Here is a 22105-nt window from a genome sequence, read left to right on the forward strand (position 1 = left end):
TTAGTAACTAATTTACTAACTAACAAACTTACTAACTAACGAGCTAACTAACTTTCTAACTTACTAACTTTCTTAACTTAGTTACTAAGTAACTAACTAAATTACTAACTTACTAACTAACTTACTAACTAACTTTTTAACTAACTTACTAACTAATTTACTAACTAACTTACTACTTTACTAATTAACTTACTGATTTAAGATATTTACATGAAATTTATCCCTCTTCTTATAATTTTATTAATTTTAACTCTGTCATTATTCCTTATTTTCTTTTTAGGTGTCAATTTTCTTATTTTACAATAACAAAGAGATGCATACTTTTCGAAAATGTGGTTAATTGATAAAACAATTGAACGAAAACGACAAATTTGCAATTTATATTCTTTGAAAAATTTAGAGAGCAAGAGAAGTTATTTTTATAGAATTTGAAGAAAATAATTAATATAATATATTAAAATCATTCACATATTATGTGAATGATTTTGGTCTAAAATTAAAGAATGGAATTTGTACTTGATATTGTATAACTGACAAATCTTTAAAATAGTATATTTTCCTCCCGTGGTGCACATACTATTTTTTCTAACACACGTAAACGGAAAGTACAACCACTTCATAAAAAATTTTAACGACAATAGTGTTTTCAACCGAAAGCTTATTATAATAATAGTATAATTTTTTAAAATGATTAATTATTAAAAATTAACAATTTAAACAATAACAATAAACAACAATTTAACAATTTAAACAAATTAAAAAACAACAATTTAACAATTTTAACAATTTAACAATTTTCAATAAAACATAATATATTTAGTCGTAAATAAAGATACATTTTATCTTTACATTGTTATTAAAATATATTACATATGATTTTGGACGACAGGGAGGTAAAGTACTTTTCTCTCCCCGCTATGACGTCACGGGGAGGTAAAGTATACTTTTCTCTCCCCGTTATGACGTCAGAGGGAGGTAAAGTAACATTCCCTCCCTCTCGTCGGAAAAGACATACTTTCCACCCTCTACACAGGTAAGAAATGATGTACTTTCCGTGCGTGTGTTAGAAAAAAAATTTTCTTTAATTGGCGTTCGCTTGAACTCGAGATTTCAAAATCGCAATTTTTACAAAAAATCTCTCACTTCAAAGAATTATTTTTTCAATATTTACATTATAATACATTAAAATATGATATATCTTAGCCTATTTGACTCTAAATTTATTGAACTTTAAAATGATCCTAGTTTGATAGCTTTTACATCTATTTTTACAGAAATATTTGAATTTGAAGTAAAGCGAGCATTTTAAAGTAATCAGCACAAATGTAGTGAAACTTTTTGACCCCAGTGAACTAATTAACTTAATAACTAACTTACTAACTACTTTACTAATTAACTTACTGACTAACTTCCCACATAGCACAATAGTATGAGGTAAGGTTATGTTGAATACTAATCGTAAGGCACATAAGGTTACACGATATTGCTGTGGTAGACCTAAGGTGAACTAAAAACTTCCGCCATGGAGGTGAGGTTACATGTTAGGGTGTGGTGACTATATATGATAAGGCCATGGTAACCTTACACGTTAAGGTTGAGGTAACGTTACATGTTAAGGTTGAGGTAAGGTTACATGTTTAGGTTGAGGTAACGTTACATGTTAAGGTTGAGGTAAGGTTACATGTCAAGGCTGAGGTAAGGTAATTATTAAGTTGTAAGGTTGAGGTAAGGTTGTGATAAGTTTACCAGTTAAAGAAAATATTGAAAAAATAATTAATAAATAAATATTCAATTAAAATGTTAAGTTTGTTGCTCTTCTCTATTTTGGAAACCTGACATGAAGCAGAAAATTTTGAAAACAAATTTAGGGGGACTGGGATTCGAACCCGAGATCGACGCGCATAAACCTATCATTCTAACTAACTGAGCTAAGTAGAGAACTGGCAGAAGGAAAATTAATGTTGCCTTTAAGGTGAACCAAGAAGATGATTAACTCCTTAAAGGCAACATTAATTTTCCTTCTGCCAGTTCTCTACTTAGCTCAGTTAGTTAGAATGATAGGTTTATGCGCGCCGATCCCGGGTTCGAATCCCAGTCCCCCCAAATTTGTTTTCAAAATTTTCTGCTTCATGTCAGGTTTCCAAAATAGAGAAGAGCAACAAACTTAACATTTTAATTGAATATTTATTTATTAATTATTTTTTCAATATTTTCTATAACTGGTAAACTTATCACAACCTTACCTCAACCTTACAACTTAATAATTACCTTACCTCAGCCTTGACATGTAACCTTACCTCAACCTTAACATGTAACGTTACCTCAACCTTAACATGTAACCTTACCTCAACCTTAACATGTAACGTTACCTCAACCTTAACGTGTAAGGTTACCATGGCCTTATCATATATAGTCACCACACCCTAACATGTAACCTTACCTCCATGGCGGAAGTTTTTAGTTCACCTCAGATCTACCACAGCAATATCGTGTAACCTTATGAGCCTTGCGATTAGTACTCAACATAACCTTACCTCATACTATTGTGCTATGTGGGTTACTGAATTAACTTAGTTGCTAACTAACTTACTTAACTCAGTTACTGACTAACTTACTTAACATAATTACTAACCAATTTACTAACTTACAAACTTAATTTTTAATTAACTTACTTACTTAACTTAGTTACTTACTAAGTTAGTTAGTAAGTTAGTAAGTTAATTCAGTTGTTAGTAATTAAGTTTGTAAGTTAGTCAGAAAGTTTGTTAGTATGTTAGTTAGTAAGTTAGTTATTAAGTTGGTTGGTAAATTAGTTAGTAAGTTAGTTATTAAGTTAGTTAGTAAATTAGTTGGTAAGTTAGTTAGAAAGTTATATAGTTAGTAAGTTAGTAAGCTATTGAGTAAGTTAGAAAGTTAGTTATAACTAACATAAAAATAAGTGTTAAATTTGTTGCGTGTAGTTTTCAGATGGTGTTGTTTTAACATAATTCTGGTGTTATTTTAACTCCATTAAAATGTATATTAATTTAACAACCTCTAGTGTTAAATAATTTAACACACTCTATTGTTATTTTAACACCAATGTAGTGTTAAAATCACAGTTTCGGTTAAAAATGTTTCATGTAGTTTTAACACTACTTTTAGTGTTAAAATAACACTTCTTCTTTCCTGTGTAGTTAGTTAGTAAGTTAGATAGTAACCAAGTTAAGTTAGTAAGTTAGTTACTAAGTTAGTAAGTAAGTTAGTTATAGTATGTTAGTAAGTTAGTTAATGAGTTAGTAAGTTAATTAAGTTGTTAGTAATTAATATTTAATATAAACATTGAATCATTTAAAACAACCGAGTGATAATATCATATAATAATTTTGTTAGTAATTAAGTTTTTAAGTTAATTAGAAAGTTAGTAAAGTAGTTAGTAAGTTAGTTAGTAAATTAGTTAGTTAGTAAGGGAGCATTCACAAATGATGTCACGTTTTTGGGGGGAGGGGGGGGGGGTCTCTACTAAACGTGACACAATGTATTTTTACAAGTGAAATTTCGTGACAGGAGAATCTAAAATCCCGAAAAATTGCGTGACATCATTTGTGAACGCTCCCTAACTTACGTCAGTAAGTTAATTAGTAATTAAGTTAGTAAGTTAATTAGTAAATAAGTTAGCAAGTTAGTTAGTAAATTAGTAAGTTAGTCAGTAAGTTAGTTAGTAATTAAATTAGTTAGTTCGTAACTAAGTTAATTTGTTAGTTTGTGAATTAGTTGTTAGTAATCGTTGGCTTGGTTTTGATTTGATGTAAAATTTCAGTCATATAGTAAAAAATAACACAAAAATGGATTATTTTAATCCTTTCTGGTGTTAATTTCATCTGTAACGCTTTTTAATACCTCACAATTTAATTTGATACATTTTCCGAACTAGGGGAAGACTCTGGCAAAGTATGGGCAAAGGCTGGAATCACTTTTTCCGAAATATATTATTACTTTTCTATTCAACATTATAATTATCGGTATTTTCCAAACTATCGAAAGAGTCTTGCAAAGTATAGGCAAAGACTGGATTCAATTTTTGTTAAATCTTTTACTTTTCTATTCAATTTTATAAATTTTCTGAAACATGGTAAGAGTCGAGCAAAGTATATGGGCAAAGGCTGGAATCGATTTTTTTAAATCTTTTATTTTTCTATTCAATTTTATTAATTTTCCGAAATATGGAACTTTTCGAAATATGGAATTTTAACTTTTCTATCAAGTTTTAAACATTTTTCGAACTATAGAAGAAGACTCTGGCAATATATAAGTATATCTCCATTCTGTTAGATACGATCGATTTTATAATAATTTTTGCCAAACTATATGCCCATTTTATAAAAATTAAAAAGAAACTTGTTACAAAAGCTCAAAGGTTTTTCAACAAATGATGATAACCATTTGCTATGCTTTATAAGATTTTGCCTATACTTTGAAGAATGAAAAAAATTATTGAGAAAATTTCGCAAAAAAGGAGAAAAATAATTCTAAAAATAAAAATTTATTGCTAACTTGTCGAGTGATCCTTGCAGCTGCTGAATATTCCTTAATAGCACCTGCGAGCCAATTAATTAAAATAACATTATAATTGTCATTATTCAAATAATTTGCACGCATTTCCCGAAGCCAAGGTGTCTGTACACTGTCGGTCCAGCCGTGAATTATTATTTTCGTCGGTATCGATGAATTAAATGACGAATCCTTCAAATTTTCCGAATCATTAACAATTAATTTATACGGTTCATCAGAATTTGATTTTGTGTATAATTGAAAGTTTATATCTTTCTCGGGTACAAGAATTGGATCAAGAATACCAGATAGAACTCCACGATCATCAGGTTTCAATACTGCAGTGTTTACCAAAACATTTAAAATTTTCTCTTCCAATGATGTATCTTGAGATGAATCTGGTTGTAGATTTGACAAAATACTTTCGGCCCATGATGTAAATATGAAAGAAACTTTGATAAAAATTGATTATTAATATTTTGCAAGATTTTTTGTTCCAGAACATATTTCGCTTTTTTCTATTAAAGAACATAATCTCTTTTTTTGAATAAATATATGTTTAGTGGGTTTTGATAAAGATTTTTAATTATTAATGCACTAGTAGAAATATTTTCAGTTTACCTAGAAAAATTTGAATTATTATCAATTTCATCTTGAATAAGAAGTAGAAAATTAAACTGAAGTTGAAGAAAAAATTTATAAAACTTTTGTACTCGGCAGATAGCGTGATTGATAACAATTTTTGTCATTATTTTTTGTCGAACGTAATGATCAGCATTATTTCCAGATGTAGTAAACAGTTTGTTTTTTCCGTAATTGGTTTCTTGGTCCAAGTTAGAATCATTTAGGAATTAATTAAAGACTAATTAAAGGATTAACTTATTTTATTTTTTATAATTTTTTGCTAACTTCTTCCACTTTTAATTATTTTATTTTTGCTGAATTAATTTTTTATTTTTATTTGACTAACTTATTTTATTTTTATTTAATTAATTTATTAATTAATTAACTTACTTACGTAACTAAATGATTCATTGATATAAAACATGTTCATTAGACAATTTAACAATATAGAGGATCATTATAGTCCTAATAAATCATGCTATGTACTTTTTGACAATTTTCACAATTGAAGTTAAAGGAAACAATTTTTTTCAGTAAAAGATTTTCATGCTCTGCTAAATATTGCGTGCAAATTGACCAAAGTTATTTAGAAGTGTTTTTACTTTATTACTACTTAACTTCATTAGATGATGAAGTAAGTGGAATTGCAATTAATAACTATTATACTTCTTGACAAGTTAAAATTTATATTATTTTTTTTTGCGCAAGGCAAGAAATCATTTCTAAGTAATTACAACTTGTTTTCTACATTCTAGATATTACGTCGTAAGTACTTTCCCATATTGGATAAATTTTTTATTTTTCGGATTTTACGGAACCGGTTCCGCAAATCATAACTGATTCTTAAAAAATTATAACAGTTCTGTAAATAATTTGTAACACTGCAGAGCATTGGCTCTTTTGCGACTTTCTCTTCTATCTTTTGAAGACTTTTTTGTTAAGGTACTTGAATAAAAATTAGTGAAAATATTTTCATTACTTCTTTATTCACTTACATTTCTAATTTCATTTCATTTCATTTTATTGAATAAATCCAACAGTCCTTAGATTTATTCTTTTTCTAAAAATTAATTACAAAAAGAATGTACAGGCTTAGAAAAAGAGGTTTTATATCACAAAATACTTGTACTGTTAGAAATTGTAAGACTTAAGAACACAAATACCGACAACGAAAACTTATATAATATCAAAAACCAACTCAAAAATCAGAGGATCGGAAAATTGTCCAACTTTTAACTTAACGGTAAACTAATCTTTTTAAGAACCAACTCACAAATCAGGATTGAGAAATTGTGATGAGAAATTGATCCTAATTGACAATCATATAATAAACTTTCATTCTTTAAAGAACCGACTCAAAAATCAAGATCAAGAAATTGTTCAACTTTCTTTGACAAGGAAAGATTTGTTGGCTTGACTCGGAGTTGTCGTTAACTTCAACACTTAATTAATTTGAAAACCGAACGATAGAATCATTATTATATTATTTTCCTTTGTCAATCTTATTACAATAAACTTTCATTTTTTTAAGACCTGACTCACAAATCAGGCTATGAAGAGAACTTACTCAGCCAGAAAGTTACAAGTTACTGTAAACTTTCAATTTTTTAACAACCGACTCACAAATCAGGCGATCAAGAAAACTTGTTCAACCTACTTTGTAATTATATCCTTTTTTGCATTTTTTTACTTCTTCTTCCTCTGATGACAGCAAAAATTTGTTGACATCAATAATTAGATTTGGCAATAAAAACCACTTCATTATTGTATCTTTCATGATGAACCAATATTAATCCGTAGTTTGCTGTCAAATCGGCAAGAAACGATTTCTCCTCTGGAGTTAAATTAAACGGTAAAACTGTTCTCATCACATTGTCATCATTTTTTAACGTTTTGCAGAGATTCTTAGCGGCGCTTATAAATTCCGCCCTTACTTCTCCTTCACCAGTAAGTGAATAACTATTATCGTTCAAACACTTCATTAAGGAATTGTACTCTGACTCTAAATTATTTGCCTGTGAGAAAAAAGAAAAGGATAATTTCTTGAAATTATAATTACATTTAACTTCAAAATTCCAAAAATAATCCAATTTTATAAGAGATGCGTTTACAATTTTTATAAATAACTGAATTTCAAATTTCAAATGGAAATTTTTAAAACTTTGTATTTTAAATAATTTTACATCAAAATTCCGCAAAAATAATTGAAATTTACAAGAATTGAGTTTACAATTTTTTATAAATAATTCAATTTCAAAAGGTTTCATATTGAAAGTTTTGAAACTATATTTTAAATAATTAATTAAATATTTGAATTTTATACAATTTGACTTATTCAAAAATCCATAAACAATTGAATTTTATGAGAGTTGCGTTTGCAATTTTCGAGTTTTATTAGTGAATTGAATTTCAAATTGACAGGAAATTTTGACATTTTTTATTAAAAAGTGTATTTTTTAAAAATAAAATTACTGCTGTTATTTTGTGAGAATAAATAGAAATATTTATTATATTTCATTAAAAAAGATCGAATCGCATTTTTGAATAATTTTAGATAGAGAAAAATTTTTAAAAATTTAATAAAATTCTTTGCACAAGATTCAATTATTTTCAATTCAATTTTAATTAAATTTGTAGAAAAAATTTGCAAGAATTCAATTATTTTCGTACAGATAATAAAATTCTTCACAGGAATTCAATTATTTTCAATTTCAATTTTATAATTGAATTCCTGAAAAGAATTTAATTATTTTCAAAAAATTTCCATAAAATTCTTTTAAAACAATTTAATTATTTTCAGAAATTTTAATAAAATTCTAAGCAAAAATTGAATTATTTCAGATTCAAAATTATAAAATGTTACAAAAATTACAAAAAGTAATATAAAAATTAATATAAAATGTTATAAAAATGTTATATTTTAAAATGGAAAAAATTTCACGTGGAATTGTCCAAATGTATAAAAGTACAAAAGAATATATAACAAAATTTACTTGTATCAAAAATACTACTTACTAATTTGATTTCCTCAGCAACCATTTTGTTTTGGGGTTCAAGTTTTTTGGAGCGCTTTAATTCTTGTACCGCTCTCTTAAATTCTCCCAAACGAATAAGAGCTCGGCCATGACTGAAATTTATTAATTTTTGAAAAAATGAAAACTACAAAAAAAAGTAAATGTAATACTTACTTGAAATGCGATTTGGCGTTTGGTATCGGAATTTGATTAATTGCCGAGCATGCACAGCGGGGTTTATTTTCTTTATTGTAACAAACGGCTAAATTTCCATAAACCCTCGTTAATAATGCTCTTTGTCTCCCTTCCTCCTCATCATTTCTTAATTGTGAATATTCAAGAATTTTTGCAGCGCTATAGTAACTAAAAATTATCATACAATTATTTTTAAATGTTTACATATAATAACGTTACAAGTATAAAAAAATAATTAATATTTTTAATTATTATTATACTCATTTTGTATTGAAGAAAAGTACAAAAATAATTAAAAATTGAAAGTGACTTCACTCGGAGTGATCGTTAACTTTTTAAATTATTTTTGACTGAGTGCTAAAAATTATTACAAAAATAATTTTTTGAACTATAAAACTTACTGCTTTATTGCTAGATTAAATTTATGTTTAGTAAAAGATTCAGAAGCTGTTGCTATTAAATCTGTCGCTCGTTTCTCGGCAATAGTGAATAATTTTCTTTCTTGAATTGATAATTTATTAAATGAAGTGGTAAATTCATCGGATTTAAAGTCAACAACATGAATTAAGAATAAAACTTCTTGATTTGGTGGAATGCGAGGAGGACAACCCATTTCACCAAACGCATATTCGGGTTTAATGATAAAAATTGAAACTTCATGTTTCTTCATTGACTTTATAGCAATTTCAAATCCTGGTATTAGATCTTGATTTCCTAATTGTAAATTATTTTGAACATCATGACTGTATGATGCATCGAAAGGTTCATCTTGATGTTCAAAATATCCAATATATTTTGCCGTTACTTGTGCGTTCTCATCAATTTTCTCTCCCACTCCTTCTTGTCGTGTAAATTTCATTACCTACAAGTTTTTTTTAAGTAAAAATTTAATAATTTGGTTTCTTTTTTTATAAAATGAATGTGTGTTTAATTTAACAACTGCTGGTTTTAATAAATTTTAGTTTGATAAGATTGGAATATTTGGTGGTTAATATTAAAAATATTTGGGTTATATTTTTAATTTCTACACTTACCATTCCATTTCCAAGAAGATCGGTCATATGTCCTCTTAATTTATTAAAGTCTACACCTAATGGCGTGACAACATCATTTTCATTCGTTTCGCCATTATTCATGTCATCCGTGTACAGAAATTTTAGTAAATCATCATGTGACATGAAAATTTTGTTCGAAAATTCAGGTTCGTCATTACTTTCAAGATCTTCATTTATATCAAAGAAGAATCCATCGTTTGACATTACGTCCCTAGTGAGTAATTAAATTATTAAGTTATATTCATCTCAAATTAAAAATCAGTCTATTTTTACCAAATTTTAAAAACTAACAGATAATTTGGATTGAAATAACTCCCCAAAGTTTCAATAGGCTTTATAAAATTGTTTATAATTTTAAAAATGTTTAAATTTTAACAGGAATTATTATTATTATTCATTAATTAACTATAATTATCGTCGTATTTTGAATTTTTCTTTATTACAATTTTATTATTCTTCTTCCATATTATACTAAGACCAACTTTATGAAAAATAAGATTTCAAAAATTAATTTATTGACAACTTTGAAAATAATTAATCGATTTAAAATTTTGACTGTAAAAGTTGAATTGTAAGAGAAAAATAATTGAAAAGCAATTTTTCAAAAGTTGATAAATCCATTTTTCAAAAATATTGAGGTAAACAAATATTTAAAATATTAAAATCCTTAGAAATCGATTTACCACTGTTTAATTTAAGAAAAAAATTTATTACCAAAGAATTTTCAATTTAAAAAATATTTTGGCCCAACCTTGATGATTTTTATTTTAAATTTTGTTATTAGAAAAAATTACAAAAACCTTTAAATTCCCTTATTAGAATAGATTTTAATTACAAACAGAGCTTTTTAAATAGAAAAAATATTCAAAAATAAATAATTTATTTCAATTTTTCTACATTAAAGTTCATTGTAATGGTTATGTGAGAATTGTCATTTGTTTAAATTTCTTGAAATGTCAAAATTTTGATTTATCAGGTTTTGAAAAATATTAAATGTAAAAGTATTTTACAATTTTGGGAGAAAATGCGAAAAAGTTGTTAATAGTAATAAATTATTTAAATTCCAATTTATATTTCATTTTTATTAAAAAAATTTGAATTACATTTTTTTAAATTCTATCTATTTTAAAATTCTTAACAAATAAATAAAACCTTAAATGAATAAACATTCATAAAAATGATTAAAAAAATAATGTATTAAAATTTCAATATCAAACAAGTAAAAGAATTTATTAAAAAATATGTTTTTTTAAATTTAATAATATAACGAAAAAAAACACCTTTATAGGTTAGCCAAACTTGAAAAATGAAACTTTTAAACTAAAGAACGCAGTTTTGCAACTTTTCAGTTTTTTTTATATCTCTTATTAAAGTTAATTCTGCAAAATTTGAAGATTAAGGGAATGCCAAAGTCGATGCAATTTTTACACTAAAGGGCAAAATCGCATCGATTTTTTGACATTCTCCTAATGATTAATGGTTAATTATTATATAACAATAAATGTTTTATTCAATAGATTATAATTTTTTATTTGTTTATATTAAAATATATTAGAGTGATTATATTTTTTTCTATATAACTTTAAAAAATCTTCTCGAATCTTCTAACATGTAACTTTTTAATCAGACTGTAGCGGTCGAGACATTCATTATAAGCGAGGTTAGATATCTTTACAAAAACAAAAAAAATTACCTCAAAACGAAAACAAATCGTAAACATTAGAATATAGGTATATTCGCTCTAAAAAAATGTCAAAATAAAACTATTTTACAAACTAGTAGAATAAATAGAAGTATATATAATACTTACGAAAGTTTAAAACCCTCTTTGAAACAAATTGTCTTAGGCATTTTGAACTTTTAAGACGTCGACCAAACCACGCCGGTGAGCCAACACGTTATGTTCTGGTTATGTTCGGTCGCTATAGTCTGGTTGTTATGGAATTACAGATAAACAGACTAAACAGTAAGCGAAACTAAAATGTGACGTCATCTTCGTATAAGTGACTTTAAATTAGAAATAAAATATCTCCATCGTCTTCAGTAGTATAGTGGTCAGTATCCCCGCCTGTCACGCGGGAGACCGGGGTTCGATTCCCCGCTGGAGAGAATTTTTTTTTAATCCTCACTTACAAATTCTTAGTACTTAACTTTTCTTTTATATAAATAAATAATTTTTTTCAAAATTAATATTATTTTAATAATAATATCTAGTACATCACATAAAAAAAATATCGTACTCCGTTTTAAATATATACCATGCAAGTCCATGCAATTATAAAAGAAATAAGAAAATATTTTTAAGGATTAATCGTTAATCCTGTATTTTATATTGATAAAAATTAAAAGTGTACATTACCTTTTATTATTATGATGCCAATGGTTGATTGCTCCTACCAGAATGATTACGATTTGGTTTTCTAAAACCTTTGAACTCCGTTAAATCGGAGATTTTTTTTATTAATTAAATAATTACGATTTGATTTTCCAACATAAATCCTGTTGTCGATGGTCCTTCTGCGACATCTGAAACAAAAAAAAAGTAATTTAAAAATCTGAATTCTCTATCTAAAAACTAAAATCCAGACTAAAATCGATAAAAATATTTAAAATAGTCGAAATTTAAAACAATTATTTATGAAAATAAGAATTTAGTTATTGTATCATTTAATCACAATCGTATAAAAAAATCAGAATATAATAAAAAAAATTTCCTTTTCAAAAGCTGCAAAACTTAAGCTTCCTTCATTTTTCTCGACAATAGTTTGAGAGAGTTGACCTTTCGTCTCTCTCGAAAGGAATACTACACTTTTCCAGGTGCGCAGTCCAATACTATATGCCGTTGTATCTATGCTGAAGCTGCTTTAGCCCTGAAACATGCCAGAAGGCTGCTGCTGTTAGACTATACAGAGAGACTACAATCCAGACAGTTGCCAAAATGGCGGCCGAAGGATCAGCAAGTGTTAATCCAAATGCGGAAATTGTTCGCGGTCAAATATTCGAGGTTGGCCCTCGTTATACGGGATTATCTTATATGGGAGAAGGAGCCTATGGAATGGTCGTGTAAGTTATTTGTTATTAATTTTTTCCCTGATAAATAAATACCCACAAGTTTGTATCTATGCAGTTTGACATGTCATATGATAAACAATTTAAATCAACACAAGTGTACAATTTTACACTTGTTATTCATAACTATTTCAATAATAAATCAAACATCATTGTAGAATGAAAAATTTTACCCTGTTATTTAAAATTTCTTTTAATTTAATGGAAAAAATTAATTTATTTTATTGGCGCCACTTTTGAATAGTTTGTCACACCCTTTTTTTATAACTAAAAAAAACATTAGATTCTATTTGAAACATTTTCAATCTGCGAACATTAATGATTCTCTATTTGTTGAATAGAGGGAAATTTGTATACTTCAGATTAATGAAATAAATCAAAATTTATATAATCAATAGGTATTAATTAACAGCAGTGAGAACTGACTAACAGCAATTCTCTTTTTTTAATTTTTGCTTTTTTTCTTGTACATTTTTAGTTGTTTTTTAGTTTTTCATTTAGAAGATAATTTTAAACCGAATTTTCTTTAAGCATTTATTGTTATTTATAGTTCGGCTTATGACAACACTACTAAAACAAAAGTAGCTATCAAGAAGATATCGCCTTTTGAACATCAAACGTACAGCCAAAGGACTTTAAGGGAAATAAAAATCCTCACCAGGTTTAAACATGAAAATGTAAGTTGGTAATTTTAAGATATGTTATATTTATATATTCTATTTCTTCTTTTAATATGAGGATTTACTTTTCAGATAATAGATATAAGAGATATATTGAGAGCACCCTCTATAGATCATATGAAAGATGTGTATATTGTTCAATGCTTAATGGAAACTGACCTTTATAAATTACTTAAAACACAGGTAAGGCATAAAGAACAAATTTCAGTAAACTTACTGAACCATTCTTCAGGGTAGTTAATAATAATTTTAATAATTCTTTTTATTATCAAAAAACAGGCAATAAGTAACGATCACATCTGCTACTTCCTATACCAAATTCTTCGAGGGCTCAAATATATACATTCGGCGAATGTATTGCATAGAGATTTAAAACCAAGCAATTTGTTATTGAATACCACGTGTGACCTTAAAATTTGCGACTTTGGTCTAGCTAGAGTCGCAGATCCAGATCACAATCATGCCGGCTTCCTCACAGAATATGTCGCAACAAGATGGTACCGCGCACCAGAAATTATGTTAAATTCGAAGGTGAATAATTTTAATTAACTTTGCACTACTTTTCACAGTCCAATAATGTAAAAACCTAGTAAATTACATTTGGCTTTAGGTTGAAGGACGATTAGCATCTTAGAGAATTTCGACCTTATGACAAATGCTCTTATTAGGTTTCTATACTTTGTACTGAATTGGGAAAAAATTTACTTAATTAAAAACTAATTTTAAGCGACATAAATATTATTTAAGCGAAATAATTATAAATTAGTACTTAAATTTATAATTATTTCGCTTAAACGAAACTAATAATGAGTTTTCATTTAAAAACGCAGGGTTACACGAAATCGATAGATATTTGGTCTGTGGGCTGTATTTTAGCCGAAATGCTATCGCGACGAGCAATTTTCCCCGGCAAGCATTATTTGGATCAACTTAATCATATTTTGGGTGTTCTTGGTTCACCGTCTTCTGAAGATCTCGGATGCATTATAAACGAAAAAGTATGCTACTATAATTATTAAATTTGTAAAATATAATATTTTTTCAGTTAGCTTTACTTACTTTAGTTTACTCTTAACATCTGCTATATGAAACAGAAATCAGAGTATCGAATAAGGAATCAAAACAAATTACATTTTAGGCACGCAGTTACCTACAATCATTACCATACAAACCAAAAGTTCCATGGACGAGTCTCTTTCCAGAAGCGGATCCAAAAGCTTTGGATCTTTTAGATAAAATGTTAACATTTAATCCCAATAAGCGAATAGTCGTTGAAGATGCATTAGCTCATCCCTATTTGGAACAGTATTACGATCCAGCTGATGAGGTTTCGTATCAAATTTTCAATATTATTGAACTAATATTATTATATAAATTATGATTCAAATTTTAAAAATATCTAAATAAATATTTATTTAAAATAATTTATGCTAACGATTATTTTTAGCCTGTGGCGGAGGAACCGTTTAGATTTGACATGGAGTTAGATGATCTTCCCAAGGAAACTCTGAAGAAGTACATTTTTGAAGAAACTATATTATTCCAACAAACTCATTAACAAGACTATATAGTCAATAGGTAATTATAATTTATTCTTGTTTATTATTAGTTCTAAGTTAAGATACAAAAAGAAAGAAGAAATATAGGTGCGATGAAAAAAAAGTCCGTTATACACTTGCCGCTTCGGTTGAGATACAATAACGAAGTAGACAGCCTACCATTTCAGCGCATGTGCTGTAATTCTTTCCCTTTAAGTGCATTTGAACCATTATCACAACATAGTTTTAGAACACATGCTTAACACAAATTGTGACGTCATAATGGTTCAAATGCCCTTAATGCTTTAAAAAAAAACTTATATAGAAGATAGAAAATCACTCTACAGGTCACAATTTTTTACCAAAACGATTTTTCTTTCTTTCTAAATCTTCGTAATTAAATTCTCTATCGATCTATCGAGCCCGATTTTTAATTCATTTTTAATTTTTAATATCAAGATGCAGGATGACTGAAATATATAGTGCGAAATGAAGCAACATGGACTCAAATTTGTTTACCAAACTATCTTCTGTTACCGAAAAGATGAGATACATTATTAAGGTTAGTTTATAGGTTGGCAATTAGCAAATTTTGAAATTTAGACACAACTGCGTGCCCCTTAAAAAAAGCAATACAAATTTTTTTTCTCTTTCTCTCTTTGATGAAAAACATATTTGTCTAGATTATTAAAAAAAAAGAAGAAAACTATTATTGTATAAATTAAGTTATATATATATATAAAAATCTTCCTAAAAATTAAAAGAGAGAAAATGTATTATTATAATCATCAATATTCGCAGTAAATACTATTCACTTCTACTGCTTTTTGATAAACAAAAAAAATTAAATTTTCAAATTATTACTTTTTTCAATGTTAAATTTTAAACAAAAAAAAGTATTTACGTCTAATTATAATAATTTTATCATTCTCGATGTGCGTGCGTGTGTGTGTGTGTGTGTGCAATGAAAATGTCAAAAAAAAAACAAAAATCACCAAAAAAAAATTTTAAAAATACAATCATTGAGAGATTGTATTATAACTTCTTTATAGTTTTTAAAAAGAAAAACAAATCGATTTTTATTTTAAGATTGATGCACTTTTTTATGTCGAGGAAAAGAAAAAAGATGCGGAGAACTTTATAATCAAATGAATCAAATAATATAGTTTATTCAAAAAAGAAAAAGAAAAACTGATAAATTATGTATTTTTTCTGTTCTATTTATCACAAGATCTCAAGAATAATGTGAGCACAATAGTTGAAAAAAAAAAATTAGAAAAACAATTTTGTTTATAATTAAAGACGTATATTCAGTGACAATTTTATTATCGTACATTTCAGCTTTGACTGTCTTGATGGAAATGTGTAATAAATTATTTGCACGTTTTTCAAAGTGTATAAATAATTAAAAAAAAAATAATAATAACATCGTCAAAAATTGATACACTTAAAGTGATATTATCGTCTACCCAAGTATTTATATTTAAAGTGATGTGATTTCTTCATTAAATGTTTTGGTATAATATTAATTATAATAATAAGAATAAAAATAAAAATAATAATAATAATAATAATAATAATAATTCACCGAAAAAAAATGTATTTGATTCAAGTAAATATTTATTTGATAATAAACGGTTATTTGAATCAAATACATTTTTTTCAGTGCAATAATAATAGTAATAATATTATTATTAAATATTATTATTATTAATAATAATGATAATAATAAACAATAATAAATAATAATAATAATAATAATGGTTGAATCTATGTAAATAATTCATTTGATACTGCCATATTTGAGTATAATGATGTTAATAATTATGCAGCGTGCACGGTCAATTTTAATTTACTAGTCGTTACATTCAATTTTAGTGCCAATCTTCCAGGTTTAAAATTTATATTTATTTTAAAACAAAAATACTTTAAATATACTTGACACATAATATTAATACTATAAATATTTAAGAATTATTTATCTTTTTTTTCCATGTATTTAAAAATTGATCAGGAAAATTAATTTCTGTATAAGCATTATTTATAAATCAATTCTAAATTAAACTTTCAAATTGATCGTCGATTCGATAAATAATAAAAAAAATATTGTAACCAAAGAAATTGTTAAGCAAAATAGAAAAAAAGAACCGTAAGAGCTAAAATATATTCATCTTGATGATTATATTATTCTATTTCTATTTTTCTTTCGGCATAATATAACTGTGCACGTTGTTTATATTATGTAAATGTAGTTCGTCTTTTTGAATGTTTCAAATTATTGAGATATATCTTTCATTCGAAAAAAGCAAAAAAAAAAGTGAAAAAAATCCATGTTTTTTGGAAGCTCTTACGGAGTGTGCTTTTTAATAATAATAATAATGATAAAAATATTGTAATTTCAAATGAAAAAAATGTAGTACACAAGAAATAAAGTAGTAAACTTGGCTAGAAGAGTGGAAAATAATTTTGGCATTAAATATTTTACTCTGAAAAAAAGTATTTAGTAGCGAATATAAATGGTACAAATATGCCTTTTCAATGACATGATAATATGTGTTATACTCAGAAAACAAGTATTGATTGCAAAAAGAAAAAGGAAAGCATTATTATGTAAATAGTGTATGATTTATTTGGATTAAATGACAAAAGGCACTCACCCATTAAAAACCGCATAATGTTTCACATTGTAAAATAAATTTACTAAGGAAATAAAAAGAAAATACTAAAAGAGTTTTTATGGCGAAAAAAGCAAAAAATTCTACAAAATTCCTTTTTTCTGACTAAAATGAAAAGAAAAAATTAATTATAAAATAAAAAAATATAAATATATTAAAGTAGATTCGTTTATTTTGTTGAAAGTTTTTAGATATTATGCTTAACTTGAATTTAAATGTTTAGATAAATAAAAGGCATGTTCTTATCGTAGGAAACCAAAGTTAACTTTGTATTATGTAAATCATTATTTAAAAAAAGCTGAAAAAAATATTTAAAATTATTTAAAACGGGTAAAATAAAACTATTCTTCAGCATTGCCAATATTAAAATTGATTCTTATTTTTTTCTTTTAAATTACTTTCTTCAAAATTTGCATTTTATTCACAATTTTTAATATATCTTTACTTTAAAAAAAACAAAAACAAAATAATAATAAAGAAAACATGATATCAAAAATATTTAAACTAACTTTACACTGGAACTCCCAAGAGAGTCACTCGCAGAGTCTAATGTGACTCTCTAGGAGAGTGACCTTGACGCTACAAAAATTAAAGGCCGTAAGGTGTACGAAAATATGTATATTAACCTGAATTTATATAATTATCTTTTAAAATAACTTTTGAATACTTTGATTTAATTAACTTTGAAATACGTGTTTTCATTAAAACAGAACTTTATTAAACAATACATAATTTAATTGTTTAATGAAAAATTAATAATTTTTAAAGAGGAGCATATGATTATTTCCCAAATGTCATTTGACCGAACTGTCATTTTACCGAATTGCATTTATCCGTACTGTTATTTTAACAAAATGTCACTTTTGCAAATCGCCATTTTTACGAACTGACACTTTTGCAAAATATTATTTTTACGAATTGTTATTGTTCCGAAATGTCATTTTTTCGAATTGCCATTTTTACGAAATGTCACTTTTGTAAATCACCATTTTTACGAATTGTCACTTTTGCGAAATATCATTTTCACGAATAGTTATTGTTCCGAAATGTCATTTTTTCGAATTGTCATTTTTTTCGAATCGACATTTTTACGAATTGTCACTTTTGCGAAAAGTCATTTTTTGCGAATTTTCATTTATGCGAACTGACATTTTTTCGAATTGTCATTTTTACGAAATGTCACTGTTGCGAATTATATCATTTTTGCGAAAATTGATATAGTAAACTTGTATGCATAATATAGATTTACTATAGCAATTTTCGCAAAAATGACAATTCGCAACAGTGCCATTTCGTAAAAATGACAATTCGAAAAAATGGCAGTTCGCATAAATGACAATTCGCAAAAGTGACAATTCGTAAATATGTCGATTCGCAAAAATGACAATTCGAAAAAATATCAGTTTACATAAATGACAATTCGCAAAAATGACTTTTCGCAAAAGTGACAATTCGTAAAAATGTCGATTCACAAAAGTGACATTTCGTAAAAATGACAATGCGAAAAAATGACATTTTGGAACAATAACTATATTCGTAAAAATGACAATTAGTAAAAATGATATTTCGCAAAAATTACTTTTCGTAAAAGTGGCAATTCGTAAAAATGTCGATTCGCAAAAGTGACATTTCGTTAAAATAACAGTTTGGATAAATGCAATTCGGTAAAATGACAGTTCGGTCAAATGACATGTAGGGAATAATCATACGCCTCTTTGACTCTCTTCTGGGAGTTCCAGTGTATTTTATTCTTTTGATAAAAATTTTTTTTTCTAAACTCTAGAAAAACTTATCGCTGTTTCCAGTGAACTTTCTTTTGCGTATAATTGATAAAAAAAATTTACTATATAAGAACTTTAATTTTTTTAATTTATTATGTAATTTTTTAATTACACTTATTAGTGTATTGTCGTTGTAAATGTCTTGGAAAAAGATTGATTTTCATTTCAATAGAAAATGTAGATTGAAACTAAAAAAGTCCCGCTTAAATCTTGAAAAGTAGAAAATATTCTCAAAGTGACAGTTTGTGGTAATAAAAATAGACTGTATTTACACCATATACGACCGGTACGTTCCTAACTGTAAGGAGAAAAGACAGCGCAAGCGCCAAAGTGGAAAGGCGAGAGACAGAGAAAGACTCCAAGTTCTCTCTTACTCTCACCTACCCCCACTCTGGGACTTCTGAGCTTCGCTCGGACGCACTAGTTACATCAAACAATAATTCCGATGTAAATACATTCAATAATGAGAATCACTAATGACTTTAAACACAGTACTATAATTGTACTATACTAATATACTGTGTTATCAATATTATCAATATAATCAGGCCTAATCTACTTGTTATAATTCATATCTTACATCAGATATTAAAAAATATTTCATCTCCATTTTTTCATGTTAAATATACGCGCATAATTAAATAAAAACAGAATAATTATCGTGTGTTAAATTGATTAATAATGAAGTCGAAAATAAACGTTTATAAAAAGACTCGTCTTCATATGTGAATGACAAGACTGATGATAAATCTTTGACAAAAATATATATGTATAATTACCACTATTTGTGTCTCATGTCAAAGTCAGTCTAAAAGTTATTGAAGTTTTTATGATATATATTGTATAGAATTCTTAAATATTCTTCAAATTAATAAAAAAAACTGCAAAGTTAGAAAAAATCTATGTGGATAATTTTAATAAAGAATTGTGTAATAATTGGCTAATGAAAAATGTCTGTTTTGCTTAAAATTGGAAAACGAGTGGGAGAAGCGGTTCCCCCCCACTACTCTACAGCAAAGACGCTATAAGTGGGGGGGGCGCTTCTCCCAGTCGAGTGTTCAATTACAGGACTGCTATATTAAAGAAGACGAAATTAAAAAAGTAGTCTTAAAAATTTGTCTCTATTTGTTATAGTTACTGAAAATAATTGCCGAAAGATAAAAGAGAAAAAAAAACGATGAAAGAAATTGAATAAAGTATCTCAATAAAAAAATTACAACCCCTCCAATCATAAAGTTATCAAGTTTGTGATGACTGGAGGGGGGATAATTTTTTCCAACATTTCTCCATTTCGAAGTTATTAAAAACTTATTAAACTTCATAATGAATGTTGATATTAATGGTATATAATTTTCTAAAAACATAAATTGTGCATACATTTTCTTTTCAATGTTATTAAATTTATTTAATATATACATTAAATAAATTAAATAAATTTATTTATCAAATAAAATTTTAAATAATTGATTGTTATTAATTTTAATTAGTTGTTTATTATTAATTTCAATTAATTGTTTATTGTTAATTTCAATTAATTGTTTATTATTAATTTCAATTAACTATTATTAATTTCAACTAAATATTTATTATTAATTCAAATTAATAAATTTATTTAAAAATAAATACATTGAAATTAAACTATACAATTGCACAAAAGTGTATATCAATAATATAATCAAATTATTTTGTGTGTTACTAAAAAAAGGACAAAATGTGACTAATTCATAGAATATTGCGTAGAGTAAATTTTACAAGTGAAAATTGTTTATTACTAAAATACAAATTGTTTATGTTAAAATGAAATGCGATACATAGTTTTTTTCTTGATTCATAAATGTGCCAAATGATTTGTATATTATTGCAGAGGTACTAAGTTTAATTTATCATTATGTATAATGTGTATACTAATGAGAATAGTTGAGCGAATTTCAAAAATATGTTTTCTTATTTCAACGACCGGCACAATTTATATTTAGTTATATATATACTTATTTAAAAAAATAATAATTCAAAACGAAAAAATTGTAAATGTATCACTGTACGCTTTAATATACATAATTATAATGAAAATTCTTCCAATATTTAATTTTTTTACTGAGATTTTTTTATGAAAGTTTTTTAAAAAATTAATTTTTAAAATATTTTTTTTATTTTTTAAAATTTTATCAAACTTAAGAAACCTTGAATTCTTCTTGAATTTTTTTTTGCACTTATAAGTACTTTTAAATCCCAATATGAATTCTAAAACAATATATTTTTTTGTGATTCAGTAAATAATTTTTTGAGAATAACTTTCTTCATAATAATAATTATAATTAAGTTAGAAAAGAATTTAGTTCAAAACTTAAAAAAAAGTTGCAATTTTTAGAATTAATTAAATTTCAGAACTAAAACTTTTGAAAGTTTAAGTTTTTAATCGAATAGAAATTAAAAATAATTGATTATGTAATTAAAAAATTATTCAAGTTTTAAAAAATTTTTATGTAAAATTCTTAAAAATTAAGTTTTGTGAGAAATAAGTCAATTTTTTAAAAATGCTTAAAATTTACAAAATGTTTTACTAAAAAGTATTTAAAGTAATTTAATTTTGGGAAAATAAATTGAAAATAATTGAATTTTTTAAAGAATTTCATTAGAAATTCAAAATAATAATAATTTTATAATTATAAAAAAAATTGACATTAAAAATTGTCATTATTTTTATTATTTAAATGTAATTGAAATTTTATAACTAAGTAATTCAGAAATTTTGAAATTATTAAAATAATTTAAATAATTAAAAAATAATTAAAGTAAAAAATCCTTAATTTCCTAACAAAAATAATTGCATTTTTTTAAAAGAATTTTATTGAAATTTTTTTAAATAATCTCGGGAAGTTAGCCACAGTAATTATTTTATGCAACTCAAGCGCATACTAAGTTCCCCATTATAACCCAGCGATCA

The 22105-nt window shown here is 25.9% G+C and overlaps 3 protein-coding genes and 1 non-coding gene across 4 annotated transcripts in view; 2 read left to right on the forward strand and 2 right to left on the reverse strand.

Annotated features, from left to right (window-relative positions):
- Positions 1-5250, reverse strand: part of LOC122503145 (pancreatic triacylglycerol lipase-like) — a 28415-nt gene extending 23165 nt beyond the window's left edge. The window contains exons 1-2 of the mRNA XM_043613587.1: positions 5152-5250; positions 4534-4982 (exon numbers count right to left, since the gene is read on the reverse strand). Coding sequence (XP_043469522.1) covers positions 4534-4982; positions 5152-5182 — 480 coding nt within the window. The 5' untranslated portion in view covers positions 5183-5250. The remainder of the gene's footprint in view (positions 1-4533; positions 4983-5151) is intronic.
- A 1409-nt stretch (positions 5251-6659) lies between these two features.
- LOC122503160 (inactive peptidyl-prolyl cis-trans isomerase FKBP6-like) lies at positions 6660-11376 on the reverse strand. The gene is made up of 6 exons (XM_043613606.1): positions 11229-11376; positions 9398-9629; positions 8765-9225; positions 8343-8531; positions 8170-8281; positions 6660-7169 (listed from the first exon to the last, which is right to left on the reverse strand). The coding sequence occupies exons 1-6, from the start codon at positions 11267-11269 to the stop codon at positions 6882-6884; spliced, it is 1323 nt and encodes a 440-aa protein (XP_043469541.1). The 5' UTR covers positions 11270-11376; the 3' UTR covers positions 6660-6881.
- A 79-nt stretch (positions 11377-11455) lies between these two features.
- Trnad-guc lies at positions 11456-11527 on the forward strand. The gene has a single exon. It is a non-coding gene; the product is annotated as a tRNA-Asp (tRNA).
- A 292-nt stretch (positions 11528-11819) lies between these two features.
- LOC122503165 (mitogen-activated protein kinase 1) lies at positions 11820-16144 on the forward strand. The gene is made up of 9 exons (XM_043613610.1): positions 11820-11833; positions 12287-12481; positions 13038-13164; positions 13240-13350; positions 13447-13698; positions 13998-14165; positions 14306-14494; positions 14615-14745; positions 15165-16144. Exons 1-8 carry the CDS (start codon positions 11820-11822, stop codon positions 14723-14725), a joined length of 1167 nt encoding a protein of 388 aa, XP_043469545.1. The 3' UTR covers positions 14726-14745; positions 15165-16144.
- The last annotated feature ends 5961 nt before the right edge of the window (positions 16145-22105 follow it).

This window comes from Leptopilina heterotoma, unplaced genomic scaffold, assembly GCF_015476425.1.
Source record: "Leptopilina heterotoma isolate Lh14 unplaced genomic scaffold, ASM1547642v1 Lhet_246, whole genome shotgun sequence".
NCBI classification, from domain to species: Eukaryota; Metazoa; Arthropoda; class Insecta; order Hymenoptera; family Figitidae; genus Leptopilina; species Leptopilina heterotoma.